Source organism: Amblyomma maculatum, chromosome 5 (assembly GCF_055883805.1).
Source record: "Amblyomma maculatum isolate TAMU_Amacu chromosome 5, ASM5588380v1, whole genome shotgun sequence".
Classification (NCBI taxonomy): Eukaryota; Metazoa; Arthropoda; class Arachnida; order Ixodida; family Ixodidae; genus Amblyomma; species Amblyomma maculatum.
The window spans coordinates 44475745-44503682 of NC_139348.1; the positions used below are offsets into that span (position 1 = coordinate 44475745).

At 45.6% G+C, this 27938-nt stretch overlaps 1 protein-coding gene across 1 annotated transcript; it reads left to right on the forward strand.

Moving 5' to 3' along the window:
• Nucleotides 1-19983: 19983 nt before the first annotated feature.
• On the forward strand, nucleotides 19984-26936 carry LOC146188209 (uncharacterized). Its single transcript, XM_084603687.1, has 2 exons — nucleotides 19984-20412; nucleotides 23003-26936. Exons 1-2 carry the CDS (start codon nucleotides 20308-20310, stop codon nucleotides 24041-24043), a joined length of 1146 nt encoding a protein of 381 aa, XP_084459813.1. The 5' UTR covers nucleotides 19984-20307; the 3' UTR covers nucleotides 24044-26936.
• Nucleotides 26937-27938: the final 1002 nt, after the last annotated feature.

Here is a 27938-nt window from a genome sequence, read left to right on the forward strand (position 1 = left end):
GGCTGGACGTGCGGACGTTTGTTGCCTAGTCGGTTCCCAGGGCCTGGGTGCTCTGGGTGATGCTTGTGGTCGCTGGTTGCCGAACCCTGTCGTGCTGCGCTAGTGATGTTTAGCTGTCTTCGGCAGGTAAGAAGCAGAAGACGATGATCTGATGATGGTCAGGAGGAGATATATATTTACAGAAGCAAAATAGTATGCATAGGCAAAGTTACAGCAACAAGTCACACAGACAACTGTAACTTAAAAGAAAATGAAGACTCTCACACAGAGAAGTCACTTTACAGGCCCTTCCTTACTTTCCTACCGAGCGTTTCGGTTAAAGCCTAGGGGGTGTAAATACGTGCTAAGCACGGAGCCTCAATCTTGACTGTCGAACATGGCCCGAGGACCGCTTTTTGATACCAGACATCAACAAAGACCCAAGGGCGGTCACCTTAGGTGATCCGCCCCGAAAATGAAGCAGCCAATCAAATTATTTAATAACATGCCACAACCCCAGTGGGTTGGGAATAATCTCGAACCCAGGTCCTTAATTACGTCAAATAAAAATACAACATTCAAAACACACACTCTTTCCACTCGCTGGTCCCCAAACCCTCTCACACGGCGCCTGTCTTTGCCTTCCCTCCTCAGCGTGTTTGCGACGCGACCTTGCAGCTGGCGCCTTTGTGAAAGAAACGCCGCGGGGGGATCTGGAGACTAGGCCATCCCGCCGTCCCGTTCGAGGAAAAGGGGAGGGGGGCACTGTCCCAGAGCAGTGTATACAGTCGTCGTTGCTCGGACCAAATGTCTCGCGACACAGCGGGAGGCCGCTGGGCCGATTGCCTACTTGGGAGGGCCAAGGGTCGCGCCTATTGTCGCCTTCTGCAGGACATTTAGTGAGCGCTTGTGGCAGTGCAAAAAGCTTCATTAACGGCGTCTCCCTGCACCCATGCTTGGCGCCACGGCGGGACATAGCTGGACGAGCTGGCCGTAAAGTAGTTCGCAGAAGCGTGCTGCTGTTGTTCCCGGCCGATAATGATGCGTCTGCCGTTCGCTTCCTGGCGACGCCTCGGGGTGAAGGGGCGAAACAAACCAAGCCTCCCGCGTGCCCGCGCGCCCGCGCCCAAGAAAAGGGAAGAAAAGGAGAAAAAAAAAACAACAGCGCTCGCTCCTTGGCCTCGGCGCGTGGGGGTTCGACCGCCAGCTCGACTGCACGTGCGAGTCTCTTTTCACTGCGGCCTTACATTGAGAGTGCATGGATTCATTTGTCAAGGTCCAAAAATCGGTCACGGAACCTTCCGTCGGGCTTTTAAAACTAGAACCGCTTGTGACATTGTGTAAATTTTAGGGTACATTGTGCAATTGCTGCACCTTGTGTTCTTAGATTTATTCTGATTGTTGCGTTGCTGTAACGTCTGCCAAAGCCGGGCTGTAAAATAAAACAGCGCGCAGTAGTCTAAAGTGTTGGTTAGCAAATATTATATATTTATCCGTGCCTGGCTTGCAATCCAACCGGTGTCGAGGGCTCCTTGTGTTTTTTTTCTTGCTTTATTCGTTTCGAGCTGATCCTCAAAGCAGTCTCATCAGCCACCCAGGCTAAATTGAAAAATGAGGATAGCAATACTTTTCCTTAAGACACAAGCAAAAAACCGCCGCAGATAAGCGTGTATAGTTAAAAATACCTCTATAATCTCAACCTAAAGACGAATTCTTGTCATAAAGAAAGAGCAGAGGTCATTACAAAAATTTAAACAGCACATTCATCAAATGGACAACGTTTTTAGGTTGACTGTTGTGATGAAAATTCAGAACATGTACATAGCATCGGAAAGGACTACTTGCTGCTTACGTACTAACTTTCAGGACATGCTCTTCAGCCGTTAGTTCGTGCGAATTAACATCAACTGCTTTTGTTTATTAGGGCATATAGAGAACGTCGGAGAGAAATTCTCTGCTGTCATACCTATAGTTGTAGTTCGCGATCATAAACTAATTCATGGCACATTGCTTTCCACACTAAGATGCCCATAAAAATGAACAAGGTTTCGATAAATATCAAGATTTCAATAAATATATAACTACATTTTGGGAATTCTTATCTGTCGATTTTTTTGCGCGATCTGTTGAGAAAAACTATTTAATGCTTACATCGAAAATGCATGAACTAATCAACATCTATTTACAGTCAAACCATAAACATTAGCGAACGTACTTACACCCGCTGGTATCATTCTGCACATGATCACTTTAAAACAAGATGAACGGACAATTTCGTGCAGCCAAACGTAATTGTCCATAGGCGTGGGAGATCGAAATCCCGCACGACGTGCAATTTATGTAATTGAGCGGTTACTAAACGTAAACGCTTCTTTTATGAATCTGCTGGGCGTAAAATACTTCGTGCTATCTCAAAATAATTATTTGTGGAAAGCAATTAAAATCAAAGCAAAAGATAAATTAGTATCAGTATAGTGGATCACACACGCCAGTCTTTGTGACAAGGCAGCGAAAACCCTTATTCTGACTTTTGAAGTCAAACCTTAAACATGGTAGCTTTTCCCGGTCCGCAAGGAATCAATTTAAGGAATTTGAAGGTCGAAAGCCTTAGAAGTTGCCGTGCAGTGCCGGTACAGGTATCCACAAAACAAGTGTGAATGATACCGCGCCTTTCCTTTCCTGTGAACCAATTACATGATAAAGTATGAAAAGACCGCCGACTGTACTGAAAAAGCGGCGTTACAGCGACTATCCCTGCAACACTCACAACATTCTCTCTATCCGTAACCCCCCTCCCCCTCCCCCCCAGCCAATTTCAAAGCGATAGCTTCACGAAGCGAAATAAACCCAAGATCACCAGGTGCTTGTGATGACCTTCAAAAATCTCCGAGGTAAAGTTGGAAACTTAAGCTACCACCACTTTGGGTAGCTATGTTTCCAACAAATATCAAGGTTAAAGTCAAGGTCAACTGACGTGGGAAGTAGCAATCGCTTGAGCAGCTGCGTGGCGAGACACATGATCGCTGGCGTCAATATCGAGTGCGCAGCCACGCCACGGACTCGGGGTAAGGCAAGTTCAAACCACTATTGTTTAAACCGAGACAAACTTCTTTACAGAATATCGAAGTTTCTTTCTAGCAATAAACAAAGAAAAAATTAGGAGGACGCTTAAGCTTCACCTTCAAAAGTGGAACGCGATAGCGTTATTGCACCTCGTCGAGAAAACATTAAACGCAAGGGTATTGGGCAACCCTCGCACCGGTACCCGCGCGGCCCGAAAGGGAGAAGCGGGTGAGCGAAGATAGTGATCTAAAGAAAGGAAAGACGCTTGATTCTACAACCCGTGAGGGTGCACGGCGAAACGTCAGGGGCGAGTGGCGCGCCGCGTGTCGGGGCAGCGCCGCACATTGCGAGGAGGGGTTCTTCTGTGTTTGCCGCAAGATGGCTCTGCATGTGCGGAGAGCGCAGAAGAAATGTAGCGCAAACGTACTTCGCTACTCGTGTAACTGCGACTTCTGTAAGTAACATGCTCATAATTACCGATATACACCGCAGTATAACGTTCAACGGCACGTTTCTAAGGCAACACCGCATTCACTAGAAGCGCTTTTGTACCGCTTTCAAGCATCGAACTCGTGGCTGAGTGAGGCCCAGGAGATGATGTACTTAAGAGAGTTAAGAAGATGCCAATATCATCACCAGTCAAATCATTTTTCTTTAAACTCCACACAAGCACATTATCAGTCAAAACATGGATGCACGCTAAAGGCCTGTTCGTCCCTTGGTCAACAAATTGTTTCTTGTGTAACAGACCAGAAACGATAGAACACGTGTTTTTGGACTGTTGGGAGGCCATTTTTTTCTGGGATGTGCTTCAGAGAACTTTAAAAAAAGAGCTACGTCTAGATGCATATGGCATAAGATGTTTACCTTTTCCTAATACAGAGGAGTTTCCCTTTGATACAATAATGCTCCTGGACCTCCACAGCTTGTGGAAAACCAGAATGCAGTTTAACAATGCAGATATACAAGTCAATCCTGTACGAGAACATTTCATACACAGTGTTGTGCGGTTCAGGGAAGTGCATATGACACTCCCCGAGCAGCCACAATGGATTCATGTGCTTGACAGTTTGGCAAAACTGAAAATGTTTTAACCCGCCGCGTCACGCGAAAGTGTGCTGGCACGTTTTATTGTTCATCGTCTTGTTTTGAATGTCCAAGTCGGCAATATAGAAAAAAAAACTCGTGTCTGAGTGGTAGCGTCTCCGTCTCACACTCCGGAGACCCTGGTTCGATTCCCACCCAGCCCATCTTGGAAGTTGCTTTTTATTTATGAAGTGCATGCCGGGATTTATCGCTCACGGCCAACGCCGCCCACGCCGACGACACCGGCTTTTCTGCGACACGAGCTCCTTAACGCTATCGCGTTAAAACCTTTTGTTGAATAGAAAGCTTTACCATGTGGAACCATGCTTCAGCTTTCGCTTCACACTAGGTTTAACAGAAGCTAAACCATACCCAATTTTTTCTTCCAATTTCACAAGGGAGCCAGCCGATAACCTCCCGCATGCTTTCTGTTAAGCTTCATCCCAGATATCACATTTTTGTCCCAAATCATTTTGTAACTAATCGAATTTTTAAAAATCTAGAGTCTTTTAGATATCTCTTAAATTGAGTTTGTAAGGAAGAAAAGAAAATGCACGGGCCTGCTACTGGCTCTGTATGCGCTGCCTAGCGCGGATAGAAAAGAAGAAAAAGAAGAAGGAAAGAAATAATGAAACAAAGGAGGAAAGAAAGGAAGGAAGGAAGAAAGAAGGAAAGCAAGAAGGAAAAGGAAGAGAAAGAGGCGCCTCGCAACAGCCGTCGTCCACCACTCAAACAGTTGCGTTTGCCATGACGGCTTACAACAGATACAAATCCGGTGGCAGGCTAGCCCCCACCGCATTTCAGCGGCGGTGACCTACCAGTCCTATCCCCTTAAGAGGAGAACGGTGAAAGCCTACTTTCCCTCTCCTGTTATTGCTCTCTCATCCTTTCCCTCTCATCTGCGTTCGTGGCAGTGCTACATATATTCATATTCGTTTTACAAAAAAATTGCCGACGATTACGTTACATCCTAATGCGAAATTTGAGCGCAGCTCATGAGCTGTTTGAGCGAGACAGGTATGTACAATTATAGACAACGTTTTCTTGCACTAACAGATGGAAACTTTGTGGTCGTCCGAAGCCTTACACTACCGGCACCTCTTTCTCTCATGTTTCAATGCCACCTTTCTCCTGTTCTTTACAGCTCGGTTAAGATGTCTGCGCAGAATTGTGACAGATACAGCGCCTTTTCGTTGCTGTCAACCAATATTAAACGCCGCTGATGCCTGCTGTACTGCGTCTATTTCTATACGCTCTGGTTGCGGCTTTCTAGCAGGCGCCAAATGAAAGGCGTTGCCCGGACGCCTGGATCGAACGCTCAGCGGGTTCAGCTTAATGACGTCGCGATCGAATGCGACGTCATTATCACTTACGGTTATTAGACTTGCCCGGATGTGACATCACGATGACGTCACATCCGGTCAAGACATCATTGCCGATGATGTCACCATCTGATGGCGTCATTTTCATCTGTCATTACTCATCCCTATTTAGTCATGACTAAAGATAATTAGAAGTAGTTAATGTCTAGGTACTCATGTTTTAATGCCTAATGACTAATTATAAGTAGTTCTAGTCAACCATTAGTTAGCACTGGTCAGTGACTAGTTAGCGATTAGTACTGGTTAGTGCCACGGAGAAGGAGGGGGCTGAGAGGGGGGCGGAGCTTGTTACGATGCCGACGGCGACGCGAAACGCAGTAACGGACGATAAAGAGCTGCGCTCTATAAAGAAAAGGCGCGGTACCTGTCACATTTTCTCCGGCAAGTATGAGTTTTGATAGAATACCATTGCACCTATAGCGTGGTGTTCCTTGGCGCGCGTTCAAGTGGTGGATTGCCTACGGCAGGAACATATATTTTAAGGCGAACGCCTTTAATGGCTCATGCTGTCGTGGACAAAGTGTGTCCCGCTTTTTAGGCGTTCTGGTTGGCCGAGGCGGGATGCGTCCCTGCCATCTGCAATGCCACACTTGAAAGCGTGAGCCTGGGACTGGTATACGTCAACGCCACTTGCGGCGGGTGCTAGCCTGCCACCGAATTTTGCGGCGGCTGTCGCGTGGCGTTCCTTGGCGCACGTTCAAATGTGGGATTGCAGATGGCAGAAACGCTAGACAAACGGAGACCTCAGGCTTTCGCCTTTCACTACTTTAGTCGCTAAAATTCCTCGTAATGTTTTTCTTTCTCTTTGGCAGGAGCGATAGACAAGGAGAACACATCTCGCGGAATCTTTTTTATTTTTTATTTTATTTCATATAGGAAGGGAAAGGCGCGGTAACTGTCTCAATTGTTTTCTGTGGACACCGCAACCGCGCTGTAAGGGAAGGGAGGAAGGTGGGAGTGAAAGTGGAAAGATAGAAAGAGGAGCCGTAGTGGAGGGCTACGGAGTAATTTCGACCACCTGGGGATCTTTAACGTGCGCTGACATCGCACAGCACACGGACGCCTCTTGGTTTTGCCTGCATCGAAACGCAGCCGCCGAGGTCGGGTTCTCTCGCGGAATCTCACGCACAGAAACAACCCCTGTAGGGAGGAGGAGGAGGAGGAAAAAAAAAAGGTGGGCGAAAGGCAGGGATGTTAACCAGAAATAATTCTGGTTGGCTACCCTGCACTGGGGAAGGGGAATGGGAGATTAAAGGGGGAGGGTAGAAGAAGAGAGGAGGTGAGAAAGTCGCATTCTGTCAATCAGGCTAGTATCTTTTAAAAAGCGAAGTGCCTTGTAGGCTTTGAGCGCGGTAGACTTTTGTGGCTGTGGTCCCAAGATCTTCCCTACCGTTAAGAGGTGAGCGTCCAGACGATCCAATGCAGTAAGCAGCGTACGTCTTTCAGTTGCAAAAATAGGGCACTCACAAAGGAGGTGCACAATCGTTTCGTCATCGCCATATCGTTCACAAGAAGGGCTGTAAGCCATCCCGATCAGGAAGGCGTATTTATTGCGAAAGCAACGCCAAGCGATAGGCGACACAGTAACGTTGTTTTACAACGTGTTGTTTAGTGGGGAATGTTGTTGTTGTTGTTGTGGTTGTAGGAAGAAGGAAAAGAAAATGCACGGGCCTGCTACTGGCTCTGTAGCTGAGCCACCTCCGCTGCTTCGTGCAGAGAGAAGAGAAAATAGAGAAGAAAGAGAAAGAAGTGGGAAAGAAAGACGCGCGCCGCAACAGCCGTCGTCCACCACCAGCGGTGGCGTGTGCAATGACGGCCTAGAACAGATAAAAAATTCGGTGCCAGGCTAGCCTCCTGCCGCAAGCGGCGGTGACCCACCTGTACCAGCCCCATCAGGGGAAGCCTACGCAGGCGCAGACCGGGGTCCAATGCCTTGAGGCGACGGCGTATGACCGGGGTCCAATGCCTTGAGGCGACGGTTGGAGAACTCTCTGGTGTTCTACGCTTAATGTGTCAGCTCCACAGCCAAACAGTATAGCCCGCTAGCTTCATCGGCTCTCGTTAACGGAATTTGGACTGGAAGTCCGTCGTTGTGGGCAGAAAGGGCAGCGTCGTCCGCCCAGTTATTTCCTGCCACAGTGTCCTGGCAACCACAACCTGTAGACGCTGATAGAATTCATTCCATGTGGCTGAAAGGCTTTGTAACCTTGGTAACCAGTCCGGGGCACATGTTTCAGATTCCAAAACCTCGATAAACCTGTGAATACTTTCACGAAATTACATGCGTGTCGGTCGGGCGTCAATATCAGAGTGATACCCGGCCATTCGAGAGCGCTATATACAATACAGGCCCACGAGCATAACTGAATCAAAGAGACAACCATCTTCATTATCTATAGGCAAAGGTCTAATTCCATACGAGGTGAGCGGCAACTCTTTTAATAGTCCTTTGTAGCCCATCCCAGAAATAAACCTCCTCCCAAAAGTGCAAAAATGCCTGATCTATTGTTTCGAGGTTTTTACAGATGAGGCAGCCGGATCCCAATTTTAGGAAAAAAGCACTTTTTGAAAACATAACAGACAATGTTTCAGTGTGCAGTTGAATAAAAAAATTCTTTTTCCCGATGAAACCTGCATCTTCTCAACACTGCAGAAGATTATTATCTGGGCCTCCAGTGCCCAGGCAATAATCTCCAGAGCCCTGTGCATGGGCTCTGGAAACAAAGTATCACATAAGTATCAGTAAGTTTTTGTCGCCTAACATTGCTTAAGTAAACTATCGAAAATCTGGCAATCAAAATCTGACACTAGAAACCACTTCTTTAAAGAAACCGTAAATGCCTCCTGTCATATATACCGTTCCGATAACAAAATCGGGTACGACACGTCCAGGCCTCACTTGGCATACGCACGCAACAAAGGATATCAAAGTCCATTGAAGAGAAACATGAACCTATCTACCACCTGCCGCAAAAACAAGTGCACAAACTGCAAAAATCGATGGAGCTCCTGCGCATTTTTCTGCGAGCAATGCAGCACTTGCATCAAGTACCAGATCTTGCTTATAAAAAAAATAATGTTACAGACTGTTGCTTTGGCAAACATACACAGGTGCGCGGTTTTCTATTTATGAACCTTTTTCCTTTCTATTTTGTACCTGTATTTGCCAGTAGCGTTCCGTATCACGGTAGAATTCCAGAGGGACACCTAGGTACATTACAGGGGTTGTAGCGCATATTACATTAGCAAAGACATTCGGAGTGAATGGCCATTCCCCGTGCCAGACCCCCGGCACTTTCGCCAATAAATCAAGCTCCCAGTAATTTAACTGCAGCAATTTACTGCATCCACTGTCTTGCAAATGCTTTCTTGATTTGTACAGAAAACAGTCACGTCGTCTGCATAAAGCACCAGCTTTACTTATGCAACCTGTAAACGAAAGCCGTTAAATGCATCATTCCTTAGTATGCTCAAATACAAGGTTTCTGCATGGATACAAAACAAAAGAGTACTGGGGGGACAGCACTGGTGAACCGAACGTTGCGCACTGATGGGGACCCCCAAAGGTTTGTTTACTACTAACCTGGTAGTGCAGTTGCGGTAAGCCAGAGGCTCTCTCTCTTTAATAACAGCCGCAACGTTGATATAACCCAAGATACAAAAAGAGCAGATTTTGCGCTACACAATCAAACGTTTTTTCCACGTCGAGCTGAAGACCTGTGACCCGGGCACATGCTTTGCCACAACACTAACACACGCACCTAGCCTTGGGAATGTTTTCAAGAATGGTGCGAGCCTTTATCCCGCGTGTTTGATGAGCCCCGACTATATAGTGTATTACCGTCTGCAGTCTTGCTTGTGAATTTTGCAGTTTGCGTTTTTTAGTGCGATAGGCCTGTAGGATGACACCAGTTTGAGTTTTTGTATTTCATCTGTTTTTGGTAAAAGCACGGTGTGAGATAGTGCGTATGATGCTGGCATCGTATTCAATCAACAGGCTTCATTGAATACTGTTGTCAAGAGTGATTGTCTAAATACTTCATAAAAACCCGCGCTCAAGCCATCCGGGCCCGGCGACTTGCCCGGGTTCAAATTATCAACACCTCTTTCAACCTCTTGCTCACTAATTGGCTGCTCTAAAATCGCTTTGCGCTCGTCATTTATGCTTGGAATAGCCCCTATGAGCAACTGTTTAAATTTAACCTTGTCAACCTGTCGTAAAGCGAAGAGATTTTGATAGTAACAAAAAAAAAACTGCGTGGGTGATACTATCGTCGTCGGTCGCGATGCCACCAGCACTTTCGATTCGCGCGATATAGCTTCGCCGAGCGTGAGCTGTTTCCATTCCCAACGCCCGTTTCGTGGGCGTCTCCTCTGCGGCAAATGTTTCGGCGCTCGCGCGCATATCGCACTGCGATAACTCTCCTCCTCTGTTATTTCAAGCTTTTGTTTTTTTTTTTTCGACGTCATCTATGAACCTAGCGGGAGCTTTGCATTCTTGACCTAATAATTTGTCAAGCAAGGACCTTAACTGTGCTTCGTTTAAGCTCACTTGATACTGTACGCTGTAAATTAAGCCCTTTGCAATGACTTTTAATTTATAGTTTGCAAATTTCCCACTGTTGCCTTAGTTCATGCTTGTCGTCTGTGGTTATTTTGTTCAGTTACTCTTTTACACCAACAGTGAAAGTTTAATTTGCTTGGGCTGAGAGAATTGTAGTCTGTCAAAGCCATACTCGCAGGAGTTGGCGGGTTCTTTTTTCGGCAATATATTTCTTATGTATGTACTTTCATAGCTGTTAAAGGTTGTCAATAAATATAATAAAAAAAAAGCCTAAAAAGGCTTTTGCCTCAAAATTGACTTCATCAGCTGGCGTGCACGGAAGGAATGAAAATGATCACAAACACTTTGAATCGGTCAAATATTTAGGAGAAGCCCCCAAGGTGGAGTGATTTCTATTAAGGGAGTAATTACTCACTGTCGTTCACTCGAGCGCAGCCATACGGCTACAAAGGAAAGCTGTACAGCTTTCTCAGAAACTTAGTAGTTAAAGAAAACTTCGTCCTGATCGGGGGAGGGGGGAGGGGGGGGGGGGCTTTCCTTTCTAGCCGTATGGCTGCGCTTGGTTGAATGCAATGCAATGAGTAATTACTCCCTTATTAGACACTTTGAATCACCAGTGTTATTTTGTCTCACATTTTTCAGTCATTGTCATCCGGCATCGTATCTTAGGATTGGAAAGTGGGTAGGATTGTCCCAGTTCCTAAACCAGGTTCTTCTAACCGCCTACCCATGTCACTAACCAGTATCTGTTCCAAAATTATGGAGTACAATAGTTATTCATAAATCTCAAATTTCCGTAGATATGTAAGGACTTTCATGCAATACCCAACCTGTGCTATTCTTTCAGGACGTACGTACTAACTTAGACCTTACATACCTGTAGAAGCCCTCTTTATCGACCTTGGGAATGCTTTTGAAGAAATCCCTTACAAACCTCTTGCGCTAAGACTTTCGCCACTGAACCTTCACTCGCGTGTCTTCAAATGAATGCCTAAATTCCATCCTAACCGTTAGCAGTTTGTAAAACCAAACAAATCTTCGCTCTCTAACGTACTTTCGGTATCCCTCAAAGCACAGTCCTTGGCCCTCTCCCTTTATTAATATACATCAACGATTTACCTAGTAATATTTTATCAAATATCCGATTACTGACCACCGACTCTGTCATTTACAGTTCTATTAATAGCACTGCAGATATCAATATTTTTCACTAAGATGTACAAAACTTCCATGAGTGGTGTCGTGTATGGCTGATTTATTAAACGCTAATAAAACTGTTCTTGATTTGCTCTACAGACGAAAATATTACCCTACACAAAATAATCCTTTGAACAATTCAAGTATCTCCCCCCTCAGTTCAGTGTCCCCGCCCCCTGTCTACACCAGGCCTCTTCAGTGGCACTAAGTACATTGGTATTGACATCTCGAGTACCCTTAACTGGCCTAAGCACATAACGCGGATAATAACGACACTTCTTCGTAATTTAGTCCTAGATTCACCAACGGTCAAAATACTATAGCTTATAAAACGTTAATTCGGCTGAAGTTAGAGTACGCATCCGCCGTCTGGTACCCCGCTCAACTTAACCTAATCAATTCTAGTGAACTTGCTCAAAATTGCGCCGTTCGATTAATCTACTCAAATTACTTTTACCCCAAAAATGCTTTATTGGTGCAGCGTATTTACGACAAGGACGAGAGGAGACACAGAGCGGTGTCTCCCCTCGTCCCCAATAATGTCTAACCAACAAGCCCAAGCGTCTCCCTTGTCCCCAAAAATGCTACTTCCCTCAAGAATAATGCATGCCAGCCTAACCTTCAGAAACACCCTATACTTGCAAGGCTACGTTTGTATCCTAAAACGTATACCAATATTTATGGTAACAGTCCAATCCTCCTGCTTACCTTTCTTCTACCCGTACAAGCCAGCACAAAGCCGTTCAGCCACCTCCTCTCCGCACTGTGACCCATCTTCACTTTTAAGGCGAAAGCCTTCAAAAGGCCCATACTGTCGTCGGCAGAAGCTGTCCACGCTAGCGGCGCACCTGACTGGTTGACAGAGAAGTGAGTCACCAGAGCCAAATTCGAATCGGCCAACCAGAAGTCTCATCGGACATTTTACGACTAATAAAGAACCCATGCATTTTGAGGTCATCGTAACTACCACTAACCATCACTTACTAGCTAAGGGGTGTTACCTAACACTAACCAGACGTTAACTAGTACTCAGAAAGTGCAAGTCATGGTTACCTATCTATCAATCAATCAATCAATCAATTTAGTTCCAGTTTTCTTTTACAAAGAAACTGAGGGCGGCAAGAAAAAAGCAGTCATTACGACCGCTTGACAAGCCTCGCCACCCCTAAAAAGAGGCAGTTTTACAACGACTGAAAGGGCGAGATTAATGTACAGTTGTTGTAACACCCGGAAGATAGAGAAGATAATAGACGCATACACTCAAAATTATCTGGGTACATTTGATATTTGGGAACGAAAAGACATAAAAAGAAAAAAAGAACAAACACAGTGGTTACATAACATTACATTTCGATACATATTTGCACAAATACAGTTAATCAATTTAATCAAGGAATGTGTTCCGAATAGCAGCGGAAGGCATACTCTGCAACTGGTCTTAAAACGGTGTGTTCAAGTATTTGGGGAGTATGTATTTTACTGTGGAAAGACCGTAATTTGTTCTGCATCGCGGTAAAGACTAGGCAGGGTTTTTTCGTGTCGTATACGGTGTATGGTGTCGTGTAAGTACCACTATGTTAGGAAAGAATGTGTTGTTATCGGCCGTTGTTTTTTTATGGGATGCAAATCTGTAGTCAAACATTTTGTTTATCGGTATTATTTTGTATTGTAGGTAGATCGGACTTATGTGAGCGTCATACGACATGTTGGCAATTACACGAAGTACTCTTTTCTGTAAAATTAGGATCATCTGAATGTTACATGCTGTAGTTATTCCTCAAACAAGGAAGCAGTACGATACATAGGAACAAAAGAACACCTAGTAAAGGTGAAACTTTGTCTAGGCAGGAATAATATGCTTATTCCGTGCAATAGGGGAGAAAACCTGGGCCAGGGGGCGCTGCGCCGCTCTGTGCGTCAGCGCCCTCCATGGAGACCCCGTCAAAATCTACGCGCAGCCCGGCCGCGTCGTCTGCTAGCCGCCGCATAGAAAAGCATGTTGTCGTCTGCTCCGCGCTGCTTTCTAGCACGTGTTTGCGCGCGCGCGCTCGGTTGTTTCTCTCCTCCTCCGGCCGCATTGTGGCCACCGTCGCGCTCTAACAATGAGGGGGGAAGAAGAAAGAAAAAAAAGAACTAGAAGGAAAATAATGACGGCGCACTTTTTTCGCGAAGCTTGTGTGGAAACGGTAACGGGATGGTTGTGGGCCATTCTTTTTTTTCTTTTTTTTTTGGGGGGGGGGGGGGGAAATCGCGTACCATTCGTGTGTCGTACTTCTCTAACTGGCGGTGCTGAAGCAGCCATCGTGGAACCGGGTCGGCCTCAAGAAACAGATATTCGTCATTAATGCGATCACATAACGTCAATCATCCTATCCTCATACGCGATCCTGCTTCGGGAGCTTAAAACTGCGCGTTCGCTATAGGAGATAACTGAAGTAGGAATTGCGCAGCGTAACAGTGGAATTAAGAAGACAAAGATTTCCGTGGAGAGATGTCCCCGTCTGCATGGAAAGTCGTCAGACATTTCCTCGCTGTTCGTCTCGTGGAGAGGAAACTGCCGCAAAAATGGCATGCCTCGGCTTCTGGGGAATGAGCCAGGTCGTTAAGAAACCCCTCATCGTTAACGGTAGCTAGGTCATTGATTTCGGATGGCAGCGCCGCAGCAGTGAACTTTCCCTGGCCGTTGTCCGCAGGAACCAAAGGGTAAGGCGGCATGCTTTGTGCCTTTGTAGGGAACGCATCCTAAACGCGCCGAAAACAGGCCCCACGGCGCCGGCAGCACTGCCTAAAACGTTTGTCCCCAAAGAGCTGAATAGGCCCCTTTCAAGCGACCAGTCACAAAGGGAAAGGAAGAGCACTCGAAGGCTGGACCTTTCATTCTGTGAACATGGACAGAGGCATCAAGAGGTGCCGCCTCAAGTCCTTCAAGATACCTGTCGTTTGCCTCCCGCCTTCAAGCAGCGAATTCGAATACATTTTTTTTTATGTATGTCTGAGCCTACCAACAAGCGCTCTTTGAAAACAATGTCCGACGATCAATTAATCATAATTTCTTGCTTTCAAAAGCACGGATAAAAAACATGCCTCCAGCCAGCCTCTATGTCAGCCGGGGCACAGAAAAAAGCGAAATTAAGAAATCCCACTGGCAAAGAGCGCCGGCTTTGAGCGCGAGAACGCGCCACCAACCCCCCTCGTCCTCACTCTCCTTCTGCCGCTCCGCGTGCACGCGCGGCTGAACGTAGCACGCGCTCCTGAGCGAGCGGGCTGCGCAGACTCCGCAGACAGCCACGCGCAGCGCGGGCGCGGATGCGCGTAGGTTTTGTAGTTCCTCTCCGCTCCGCTGGAAACCGAGCGCTGGCGTCGCGGAGCAAACTCCAGCTTTGGTCCCCTATAGTCCCGACATATTCAGAGCTGTACAGACTTTGCTCACATGGGCATCCCAGGACATAGTGGCTGTAAACACGACACCAAGTGAGATAAATGTTCGTACATACTCCAGGGAGCGTTAGCTAAATAAAGGATTGGCGCAATGATTATGTGTTTCCTCTTTGGAAGGAATAATAAAGCCTTAGTCTTTTCCTTGTTTATTTTTTACAAGTTTAGCGACGACCAGTCTGGTAATGATGTCAAAGCTGTATTTGCGGTGTAGGTTTGTTCTTTAATGTCCGTCGAAGAAAAGAACAAGTTGGTGTCATCTGCATCTATGATGTATTTAACTAAATTACTTTTGTTGGATATGTCATTAATATATATATATATATATATATATATATATATATATATATATATATATATATATATATATATATATATATATATATATATATATATATATATATATATATATATAATATATATATATATATATATATATATATATATATATAGGGGGAAGTGAGGGTGCTCGTTATACTACATGAAGGAAAGAAGCCAACAGTCGGCGAGGCCAAGGAAAGCGTTGGGGATGACACTTTATGTCTTTTTTTTTTGTTTAGTTGGATAATCACCCATACTGAGGGTGGCGCTGGTGAACACTCTCAAGGTTCGTACACAGACAACATAAATACCCAAGCAAGTAGCAGGGGGGACAGCGGCCGATGTAGCTCAGTTGGAAGAGCACCGGACGCGATATTCGGAGGTCGTGGGTTCGGTTCCCACCATCGGCACGTTGTTTTTTCTTCTACTTCGTGTTTAATTATCTTTCCCCTAAACAGATTACATTACTAATTTCTGTGATTATCCAAGTAAACATAAAAAAAGGCATAAAGTATCATCCCCAACGCTTTCCTTGGCCTCGCCGACTGTTGGCTTCTTTCCTTCATATATATATATATATATATATATATATATATATATATATATATATATATATATATATATATATATATATATATTGAGTAAAATAGTTCCCAGAAGGCTACCCTGGGGCACTCCGTTTCTAATTGGGACCTTGTCAGAAGGGAGCTGATTTACAAGCACATACTGATAGCGAGCACTGAAATATGATGCAATGAGACAGAGGGCGTGCCCACGTAAACCATACTGGTCAAGTTTCTTAAACATATTTTCGTAGTTAAGCGTATCAACAAAGGGTCAGAAGCTGAGCTTCGAAGTTATTTAATATGTATTCTTTTTTATAAAGCAATGCATGCTCAGCTGATCTTTGTTTTGTGAATCCGTATCGGCAGTTGGAAATTACGGAGTGCTTCAATAAAAAGTTGTAACGTCTTTACGTTATTCGTTCTAACTCCTTGGAAAAAACTGGAAGTACAGATATTGGTCTGTAAATTCAGAGATCGCTTTTATCGGCTTTTTGTATGTGTAACAACGACTTTAGCTATCTGCATGGCAGCCGGTAAATGTCCTGTGCTAAGCGCAGCATTGTATATATGAGTGAGACAAGAGACTTTCAAGTGTAGTACGTATATTACAGGTTTACTTTGAATATTGCAATAGTCTAAACTGGGCGTGTTCTTTAGGCTTTTAACCACCGAATAAACCTCAGCTTCACCTGCTGCTTACAAAAACATTGATTCCCCTAGTCTGTCGCCCATATACCGAAAACTTCCGGGGTTGTGAATACTGTTTCCAACATCAGAGATATACTTAATAAAGACGTTAGCGAGGGACGAGGCGGCTAATTCCTTACCATTAATTAGTAGGCTCATAAGTTCCGGAGGTTTGGTTATTTCGATTCAGAATGATGCTTAGCCGCCTCCACTTCTTTTAGGGTTATGGGACAGGTGTATATTAAACAAATTATTATAAGTGGTGCGAGATGATCTCATTTCATGTTTAAGCGGTTGCGGAGGAATTATTAACTGGCTAAGACTTCGGGAGCTTTACCTTTTATGAAAGTTGCAAACAACTTATGTTTCTTTCTTAGCAATCATACTAGGCGAGGACTCATCCATGGTTTTCGTGCCTTTTTTAAGGGAAGTACCTTAACGATAGGAAAATAATCATTATAGTTTGGGAGAAAGAGCTGAAGGAATTGCTCATATACAACATCGGGTGCTGTCTTCTGAAAAAAAGGATTCCAAATTACAAGTAAAATTCGGTTACGGAATACATCGAGGCGGCTTTGAGAAAGCAGCTGCGGGAAGACACTCACAGCAGGCTTAGGTAGGCGTTCTTTAGGAAGGAGAATGAAAATGGGAAGGTGGTCACTTATGTCGGTTGCAATGCGACCGGCAAGGAACGTGCCTTCGTGATTGATAATGAGAAGATCTAAAGAAGAAGATGAATAGGAAGTGACAGGCGTAAGCCCTTGAATCACATTTCGGAAACCAGCTGTTTGTATGCCAGTTAGCGTTTTTTTTCTTGCACTGAGTTTTTAGTGCTCATATCTATGTTAAAATCACCCCAGATACAAGTAAGGAAGTTTTCGGAGAGAAAAGATATCTCACGCTCGAAGCTACAAAGAAACTGGGCTATATTACCATGTAGGGGTCGATAAACTAATAGAAATCGTGGCTGCCAGACGTGACTGTGTTCTCGTCAGTTATACACTGATCGGATAAGATATAAGAAGAATACTTTTTTTTTATCAGTGCTGCAACGTCTCCGCCCCGCTTCTTAACACGATTAAGAAAAAATAATCTGTATCCAGGAACGCGAATGACATTACTTTCTAAGCGAAACCCCCCCACGTTTCTTTTAATAAAATAACATCGAAAGGACTGGTAAGGCTGTCTAAAAAGTATGTTAGTTGTCCAGATTTCTTAACAGCCGATTGCATATTTAGATGTAAGATCTGGCAGTATTTGTCTTTGTTTCGTAAGAAGCATGCATTGAGTTGCGATGGTGTGAAGAGTGGTGTTTCTCCCATGAGAGCCTGAGCGGAGGTACTTCAACATATGCCGTCGCGCGGAATTTCTGAAGTCATTTTGGATAAATTTGCTCGAGAGTAAATTTGTAATAAGGAAGAGACGTCAGTTTGCCGGGCCAGAATAGTGCCGTTCCTTGTCCATACATGTTTCCATGAGACTTCCTTCTTTTTCACAAGAGCTGCGCCCAGAAGCCTTTTGTTGTCCGGTGTCAAGTGTTCGTTCACAAAGATCAATGTCGTTGATAAACAATCTGTGCCAATATCCTCGTTTCTGAGACGAACCTTTTCCGCCTTCCGTAGTGCTGCGTCCCGTTTAACACGGGATTTAAACTGAACAACAAAGTTAGAGCTCTCTGAGTTGCGGGTAGGCACACGGTGGCAACGCTCTACGTCGGACTATGTGATAGGCTCAATAGCATTTCCAAGGTTTGCAACATGGCTCACGACATTTTCCTCGTCCTGCTGCAGGACACCATTAATTTCAATATTACACCTTCGTGAGTACTGTTCCCCTTGATTAAGCTTCCTTTCAAGTTCTTGTGTGTTCTTTTCAGGAGCATCGCACTTCAGGCGCAGTTCCTCAGTTACTTGCTCAAGCTTAGAATTTTTCGCCTTTTCATATTTTACTTGCTTCTTTAATTCCTCAATTTCAGCATGTCAATGCTCTTAATCATTTCTGCTTACTCGTTGAGAAGTAACAGGATTTCATTGCGCATGCTTCGTTCAAAAATCTCTCGCGACATTTTCAGTTCCTGCTTAAGATGCTCCTGAAGTTTTGACAAGTTGTTTTTTGGCGTTTTTCAAAATAAAAAGCGCACACACAAAAGCGGAGCACAAACTCGGCAGCAGCGGCGACTACCTGGGACAGAAGTTTTGCAAAGTGCGTAAATACTAAGCACAAGCACTACTTTGCAGAACCAGGCAAAGCAGAGCGTTAGGCGTTGTTTCCCTTGCGTCGTCGCTACTACCAAGTCACTAACCAATAGTAATGGTTAGACGTTTCAAGACGTCCGTAGCCTTCACATGGTGACGTCATCGGCCGTGACGTCATGTCCGCATGTTACTTTATTACGACGTCACATCCGGTCATGTCTAATAAACGGAAGTGATGATTGACTTCACATCCGGTCATGACTTCATGACTGGTGATGACGTCACCTGGAGAATCACGCATATACGAAGCGGACCCCGCCGGGCGTCCCATCCCGGCGTCTGTGCGGCGCACCACAGAGCATATATAGAAACACACGCAGTACAGCAGGCATCATCGGCGTTTAATTAAAATGTGTTGACAGCGAAGAAAAGCCGCAGTATCTGTCACAATTCTAGTCAATCACAAACGGTCTCGTAGTCAATGCCTATAAGCAGCGCAGCGAGGAAGGCATCTGCCTTGAAGCACTTTACTGCCCCTAAATATTTCTTTGTCTAAAACAGCTTACGGCTGAACACTCTTCTCACAAGTACAATTCTTCATCCAAACCCGAATCACTTCAAGAAAGGCATCGAGTGAATGTTTTATTAACAGAATTCTATTAACATCCCTCATATAAAGCCCTCACGCGGTGGCCCTTGAGGAATCTGGAATAAACAAAGAAATGTCCTTTTCCTGCGAACAAAGAGTTATGTTTTGTACATATCTCTTCAGTTTATGGAAACTGCTCTGGTTCACAAAAGGCACATAATACAAAGCCGAAACTCAAACTGAGTTTACCTGTATCGATAGGGTACCGTTTTTTACTTACACAGAGACGTTCTATTTGATAACGAGTTTTCTCTTGGCTAGAAAAGAAGATAAATGAGATGTGCTGCGGTTCTCGTCCAGTCGCCTGCATAAGCAGAATGCACGCATATATACCGATGTAATCGCGCGGACTAGCAGAGGCTATGCTCTACCGTCCTGTGCTTTAAATCGCGCCTCGTAAGAACGTCACGAGTTCGAATAAATGGCTCGAAGACCTTTATTTTCAACCGATAAATGAGCCATTTCATCCTACGCGACTCTACGAAGCTCTCCTCGGTGTTTCCATGATTTCGCGAGCCGAGCTAAGTGCATAAGGAGCAGTGCGCTGGAGTTGCTGTTTTGCAGCGTGGAATTCCCTCCCACCTCTTCTTGCTTCCCCACAGAGCACTAATTGCACTGGAAGTCAAAGCGCACGGAACGGCATCACTGGGAGGACACCGACAGTGTCAGACAGCACCATTTCTTCGTCATTCGTCAGCCACAACGCACCCCAGCGGCCGTGGCACGCAGAACAGAGCTGTCGCGCCTGTCGCTTCGTCGTCGCTTCTGTCTATCATTCGTTTTGGTACGCGAGCGCGGCGAGCGCAGCCGTGGCTCTTCGGCCTCTTCAGGGAGGGTTACGTGAAGAGGCCGTATGAAAGAGCGTTCCTGTGAGGACGAATGTAAGGGAGTCTGGAAAGAGCGATTCAGCTATTGAGTGAGAGGCGCATCACGTGGTCCTGAGGGGGCCCGTAGTAGTTCACGCGGTTGTTTGCGGCCGATATGGCGGTCGCGGCTTGGAAGAGAGAGAGCGAACGGCGCGTGCCGCGCCGTGGTTTCCCGGGCCAGCGAAGACGGGCCGAAGGCCGCCAGCTTGAGCGACAAGTGAAGGGGGCACGGCGGTGAGAGGTCGTGCTTTTGACGCGGCGTTGCCGTCGTCGTGGTGGAGCGGTGCCAACGGCGGGAACGTGTAGCAACCTCGGCGATGCTGACGCGCGAGCGGGGACGCGCCTGCTGCCGAGAACTGCCTGTATTCCTCTACGCTACCCTTCTTGTCGCCGCGCAGTCGACGTCGTCTTGGCCTGGGCAGGTGCGTGGTGGCACGATTGTCCACTTCTTCAAGAAACTCTTTTAAAGCGATTACTTAAAGCGATTAGTTGAAGGCAAAGACAAAATAGCAGACGAGTGCCCCAGGCACTTGTCGTGTCCGACTTTATTTATCACTTGTTTTAGTTGATCACTTTCAAAATATTGCGTGCCGCTACGGTTGCTTAAGTTACATTGAAGATCCTCGATGATCCCCTTTACAGCGGCTGCTACCAAGGGGGAAAATCGGTCGATGAAGCATGCAGAAGCGTTTCACTGTATATTAACTGTGTTAACCTTTACCCTGCAAGAAGTAATTTATCTCACGTGCTGTACACATTTCTAGTTCAATGCATGGAGGTGCCGCCATTTCCCCGGCCCCCGCACCTGTTGTTCAAAATATTTTCAAATCGCGAAGCGTATGTTCGTAAAATAATTTTCCATCGTCGCAGAAAATGTTTTGTTTTATTCGTCGGCGCAGAGATGCGATGCTGCAGCTGTCGAAGTTTATTCAGTTAACACAGGAGTGTGCATCCTGTAAACTCAGTTGTTTATTTATTTATCTAGCTATTTTGTGGGGTTTAACGTCCCAAAGCGACTCAGGCTATGAGAGACGCCGTAGTGGAGGACTCTAGAAATTTTGACCACATGGGGTTATTTAACGTGCACTAACATCGCACAGCACACGGGCGCCTTGCTTTTCGCCTCCATCGAAAAGCTGCCGCCGGGGCCGGTATTCGATCCCGCGTCCTTGGGAACAGTAGTCGAGCGCCGTAACCACTGCGCCACCCCGGCGGGTTGTAAACTTAGTTGTATATGCTTGTGAGTAGTTTGCAGTTCGCACCTAGTGGTTGTGTTGCGTAGAGGCAGCGCATAATACCGAACTAGTGCAAATTAGGGCATCTTTTTAACACCGTTTGAAGGGTAGAATGATCGCCTGCTAGTGTGTTTGGAGGGTCGTTAAGCCCATGTGCTTTAGGTAGAAGTTCGTGAACGTGAATGTGCCGGTTTGTGGCCGCATGATATAAAACCTAGGGCGTTCATAGTCTACAATGCTAAATAAAGGATCTTGGTGACTTTTTGAAACGAAACGCAAAGCAGTTTTATTCCAAATTAAAAATACTGGACGCGAGGTCGTCGGCTTATTGGTATTCACAACAGCCTATATATATTGCCTGCATATACCAGAACGTAGGTTGAGGCTGTAATGATACTGAAGTTCAGAAAACAGGACCTTACTGGTAGCCGCGGAAAGAATAGAGGCAGTAGATGAAATTAAACCTTTATTTGCCACCAAATGCAAATGGGGGATTGTAGAAAAACCGTCTTGCTTTGGACAGCTTGGCGGGTCCACAATCTCTTGACAACAAGTCACACGACGATGCAATTACTACGTATCATGCGTCAGGTACGTATACGGGCGCAACGAAAGGGATGATGGCATATTGAATAGGTTGACGGGGGAAAACAGCAAGCTGATACTGACACTGATACCTATCCTTGGAAAGCGGAAGTTACTCAAAAAGGTTTCTAGACATCTTTTCCCACTTGGCAATTTCGCATGCACAGAGCCACATATGTTTGGTGGTTTAAAAGACAAATTCATGGCTAGCCTTGACCGCCTAGTAAAGAGCAGAGACATTAGACTGCCAACCAAGATCCGTATAACTTGTGCTATGGTCTTTCCAGTTGTGATGTATGGATGCGAGAGTTGTACTGTGAAGGCTGACCGCCGAAGAATTGACGCGTTTGAATTGTGGTGCTGGCGGAGACTCTTGAGGGTTCCTTGGACTGCCAGAAGACCAAAGCAGTCGATATTGTCGACCATAAACCCTCACTGCTCATTGTAGGATCAAATTCTAAAGTTAAAGCTCAGCTACTTTGGTCATCTGATGATAAGAGAGGAGTCGCTGGAGAAAGCTTTGATGTTGGGAAACGTTGAGGGTTACCGGAGAAGGGGTAGGCAGCGAACGCGATGGTTAGATGGCATCCTCGAGGCGCTGCAGATGAAGTTATGTGATGTTAGGAAGATAGTGTGAGACCGGAAAGCGTGGCGTGATATGGTTCATAGGGTCACGAAGAGTCGGACACGACTGAGCGACTGAACTGAACTGATGTCTACTGGCAAGTTACCTACATTTTGATGCGAAAGCCTAGATGGGATTGCATGTAAGGTATTTCTAATCAGCTTGCGAGTTATTGAATAAGTTTTCGTATGGCAAACAAATATTTTTAAACCGTAACTTTTCGAATGATATTAAATAGCCTTAACGCAACACTGACCCACTGATGCTCTTTGCCACTTGATAGCCTCTGCTGCTTGATAACCTATCCGTTTAACGTCAGTAAATTGAGCAGATGCCACACCGTTTATTTTTTTTTTTATTTATTCAACCGTCGGGACTTTAACGTTTTGATGATACAGTTCTTGCAATGTCTTGCTGTCTGTGAAATGAATATTGCTCAAAAACCTATTTCTTTCGAGACACCTGGAACACGCAAGAGGAGAGGTATAATTTGTGTTTTAGCTTGACCGTAAATATATTGAAGTGTCGCTGATTTGACGCATCGCACTAACAGAAGTCTATCACTAGGACCCTGACGTGGATGCATGGTGGACTACAGTGCGCCACGAACGCCTGGCCGCCGGCATCTGCACAGCGGGCGAAGACCTCTGCGCTCAAGGTGCCCCAAGCAACGTTTGCCGCTGCGACGCAGAATGCCAGAGGTATGGCGACTGCTGCATAGACCGAAGCGAAGCAGCAGCCGGCGAGGATGTTCCCGCAGCTCTGCCTTCTCCCTGGCGGTGCACATTCGAAAACGGCCGTGAGTTTTACGCCCTCGCCTCTTGCCCAAACGATCCTACAGTGGACCCCGACCTTCTGGACCATTGTCACGGCAGAGGAGCCCAATTGAAACCCTTGCAGAATGTGCCCGTGTATAGCAACACTTCGAAGATTATGTATGCAAATGTATTCTGCGCTGCCTGTAACAAGGACTTGCAAGGATTGAGATCTTGGCAACTGGAGCTTCGCTGCAACCGTGCATGGCAGGCAGCCACGGTCCTGGAGCACATTGCTCGTGGGCGCTACGGGAAGATTAGCCACGCTTTCCATGGACCCAAGGGGCTAACCTGCAAACTGCAGATCGCCGACGCTGCGTCTCAGGGCTTCTGGCACGAAGTTCCAGGCCTCCGCGAATGTCGGACAACCTCGTCGGCTTGCCGCAAGAATGCTTCGCCGCGCGACATCCTGCTTTGTTCAAGCTACACAGCGTACGTTTACTCTCCCCGCAGGTTCTCCAACTACAGGAACTTCCACTGTTTCCGTTGCGCCGGTGGGAATTCGGGTACCGTCGAATGCGGTGCCCGGCCCGCAGCGTACGCAAATGACGCGCCGAACCTTGTGTCACGACTGGTGATGGGAATACGGACTCACTTTGTGAGTCCGCGACACTGTCAGAACACGGCGACACACATCTACGATCCCATAAGTGACAAGTGCTACGAGTCACCGGTGCCCGTTCGTGAACTTGCCGCCGACGGGCCCTCTGGTGGCACTGGAGAGCCCGTAAGGACTAGAGTGCTTCGAATAGTCTTCGTTGTGGTGACGGCAGCCTTGACCGCCATTTTCTGATGCTCGTTTATTGCGAACTGTGTACACGTAATTTCGCAGAGGCCTGGTCAAAATACCTGTCTTTGCAGAGTACTGCAGTGTTTAGTTTTGGCAGGAGTGCAACGGGAAAGAAATCTCTAAACAGATGCCACTTATACATCGAGGTAGCGACGTTCAATGCATTTTTATTGTAGGCAGCTTTCACTGAAGTTAGTGCCATTCGATCACGTAATTTCATATAAAACGGTTTTTCTTCTCCGCTCGAATTTTTGTCCACACTTGCGGGGTTAACAATATGTCATGTCCCCTGTGTATAGCTGTACATTGAGAATTTCCATGTAAAATTTGTGTAATCAATGTGCTAATAGAAATCAACAAGGAGGAATCGGCATGACTATGTTATGCCCTACGAATTCAAAATACGTGAGGGTCTCTAGGGGTGACATACTGGATTCCAAAGGGAGGCAAGCATAACAGGAGATGGGATAAAATTACGTTTCCGGATGGGGCTGCAGGGGTCAAGTGGAGAAGTATAGGGGAAACTGAAGAAATATAGGGAAGTTCTGTGCCTTGCAATGGGTGCAGTCAGGCTGATGAGGATGACGAATGCAGCATTTAATGACTGTATTCGCTCCCGAGTTAAATAAATTAAATTGGTTCACAGGAAGGGAAAGGCGCAGTAACTGTCACACTTGCTCTGTGGACACCCGAACCGCGCCGTAAGGGAAGGGAGGAAGGTGGGAATGAAAGTGGAAAGAGAGAAAGAGGAGCCGTAGTGGAGGGCTACGGAGTAATTTCGACCACCTGGGGATCTTTAACGTGCGCTGACATCGCACAGCACACGACGCCACTTCGTTTCGCCTCCATCGAAACGCAGCCGCCGCGGTCGGGTTCGAACCCGGGAACTCCGGCACAGTAGTCGGGCGTCTTACCACTGCACCACCCCGGCGGGGCAATTCGCTCCCGAGTGTGCGATAAATGAACAGTAGGAAAACGCAGTTTTTGAAGAATTGACAAACGTCTCAAGTGACGAGTGCACTGTTTAATTTTACTGAACCATATCGCACACACTAATGTGCCCCTACTTGCCGGATTTCCGGTTAATTAGTGCATGGCCGATGTTATACAGCTTTTGTTTTCAACCCATCACAAATACGATGGTAGGGTTCGCACGGCAGAGGGTCATCTTGCGCAGCCTTTCACTGCGTTACGGTTATCATCACGGTGTCGAGAACCATGGAGATATCACACTTTTGATGCGATTCCCATTTCGGGAATACTACGCAGGAATGAATGTGGATAGTTGAGAGGTTCGGCGTTCAAGACTTTGTTATCTTTACTTGCGGGCGACTTGTTAATAAATGAAATTTCTCATTTGACAATGTGCAAATTAGGCACAATCTCGCCCTAGCCACGTTTGGGCTCACATGTGGCACTGACCTTTATGCGCACGGCGCAATAGCGGTAGGGCTCGTACATCTAGGGTTTCTCTGTTCTGCCATAGATAGCGATAAGTGTTTGAGGATCGGCACCGACGCCTTCCTCCTTCCTCCGATCGTACGACGTCTACGCAGTCGATGACGTCGATGATTAATATTTCAGTTGCATTTCATCGCGGGGGTATGTTCATATCGTGTGCATTGATCTGCCAGTATTAAGTGGTACAGATTCTTTTTGGCATATACCCTGAACAAAAAAAAAAAAAAATTCTTGCTTAATGTTTCATTTATCATTATATACAGTATTCTATTTTTGTTTCTTTTTGCCTCTTGTCATGGCAGTCCATGCATAGCAATCGCATGAAACACCCGACATATCACCCTTTAAATTGAAATTTTGTATATCGATATTCGCTCTTTATGTAAGCACAAATTTGAATGACAAAGGAAATTCTGTGTACATAGCACAACACCTTTTCTACTGTGTAATCGCCCAATTCACAAGGTGTACCTGGTGTAATTTAAAGTATGCTTAATCAAAAGTGTGAAGAATATATCTTTAGTTTCAACGTTTAGAATTTTAAATGCTAAGGAGTTGCTGAATGAAAGCAGTCAGCCCTAAGTGGATATGTGTCCCATCCGAATCTACAGTTTGACAATAAGTCCGTGGCTGAAGAAATTTTATCATCATTTCTGAGTGGGCTAATTTATGGTCTCAGCATGATTGCGCTCAGAAGTTATTGGCTCCAGGAAGCTGTACTGGAGACCGCATAATGCTCATTCTTTGCTTTCTTTATATTCGCCAAATCTCGTACTTCAGATTTTGAGAGTCGGGCGGAAACTATGTGTGGCTTATGGATGTTAACTCGCTCCAAGTAAATGAGAGCGGCTTGATGATAATTATTACGCCGAATTTTCTGGAAAACAGGTTTAAAAGTGCTAGCCCTGCTGTTCTGAGAGTTAGGTGTTTTTCATTTGGTTCAGCGCATTTTCTCAAATGAATACTCATCAGAGCGTACGTCCTAGTTTTGTGCTGAATATTCTTAATAACTCTAGAAGCCTGCACGTTGTGTTTACTTGTAATGTCATGAATCTATTTATTTTCATTATGTCCGCATGTTTCTCAAGAGATATCGGAGGAAATCCTGCGGTGTTGCATAGAGCTGCAGAAATAAAGTTTTCATGTTCACAAGTATCTTGCCTTCTCAATGAATACATACCTGGACACAGCTCAAGGCTAGAAGAAAAAGGAAAAAATTTTACGTCATAACAGGAATGAATATGTACAACATTAAAGCAGTTGTATGCTACGCAGAAGCATGCTTCTTTATTCGCTTGTTTCTTGCAAAAAAAAAGAACAAAACACGCGATGTTTCTGCTTTTTTTGTGCCTTTTGTGTTCAATGAAAAGTCATTCTGTCTACTGTCGCTATAGTCTTTCAAGAATACGTCCATATAAAATACATAGTGCTCCTTGCCGTTGCCTGGTGATTTTGTTTTTGTGCGTGTTCATATTGCACAACTAGCTAATAAAATAATGCGCTGAAATGCATGCAATCAAATTCTACATTGGTGCCAAACAAGGGTTTCAACGGTTACAGGGGATGACGCATGGTTAGGTTATGCAAGGTCATCTTTAATGGCAGCGAATTTACAAATGAGTGCGGCCTTCTTTTTTTTTAGTCTACCAAAGCTTTACACCTACTAAACCCTCCGGAGTGATTTAGTGGTTAGGACGCATTGACTTGATTACCAGGACGCGAGTTCGGTCACGTCCATGTGCGCCTGGACGGGGCGATATGTCATTGATTGCCAGACAACCACTGATTATGCAAATAATTCAATATCCTTCAACTGAGCGTCTGTCCAAGTTCAATTGCAACTTCAGGACAATTCGACCTACCGTATCATATACACCGCATCATGCGATAACACGCCGTACCGTACCGTACCAGGCCATACCATTATGTATGGTGCTGTAACAAACTATAGCATTTAACCTTACTCTTGATACGACCGAGCTGCCACGATGCCTCAGTTTGCTGTCGCCTTCAGTTCTCTAGATGGCGAGATTGTATACCGACCGGTTCAGCTGTATTTTCATACCTATTTATTCTCTTATACTGCTCTGCGATTATACATATAGGTGTAAAGCAAGTAGCCCCCTATTCGTTTTGCGCGCGTTCATCAGGACGAAATGCGAAAAAAGAAAACCGATCTGTGCTTTGTCTGCGCATGTTGAGAACCACATGGGGTCTAAATGAAAGCACGTTATTTCTATACGTCATTTCAAAATTTTAAGCCCCTCATTCTAATATCAACTTAGCACTAGCTAGCATTGGTACACATACTATGCCATCGAAATTTATGTTCATCATCAACATCTTGCTTTAGGCATGGCACAAACGCTAAATATCGTCCTATATCTGCAGCATACTCAGCGTGCACGGACAAAGTGCCCGTGCCATATCTGAGCTT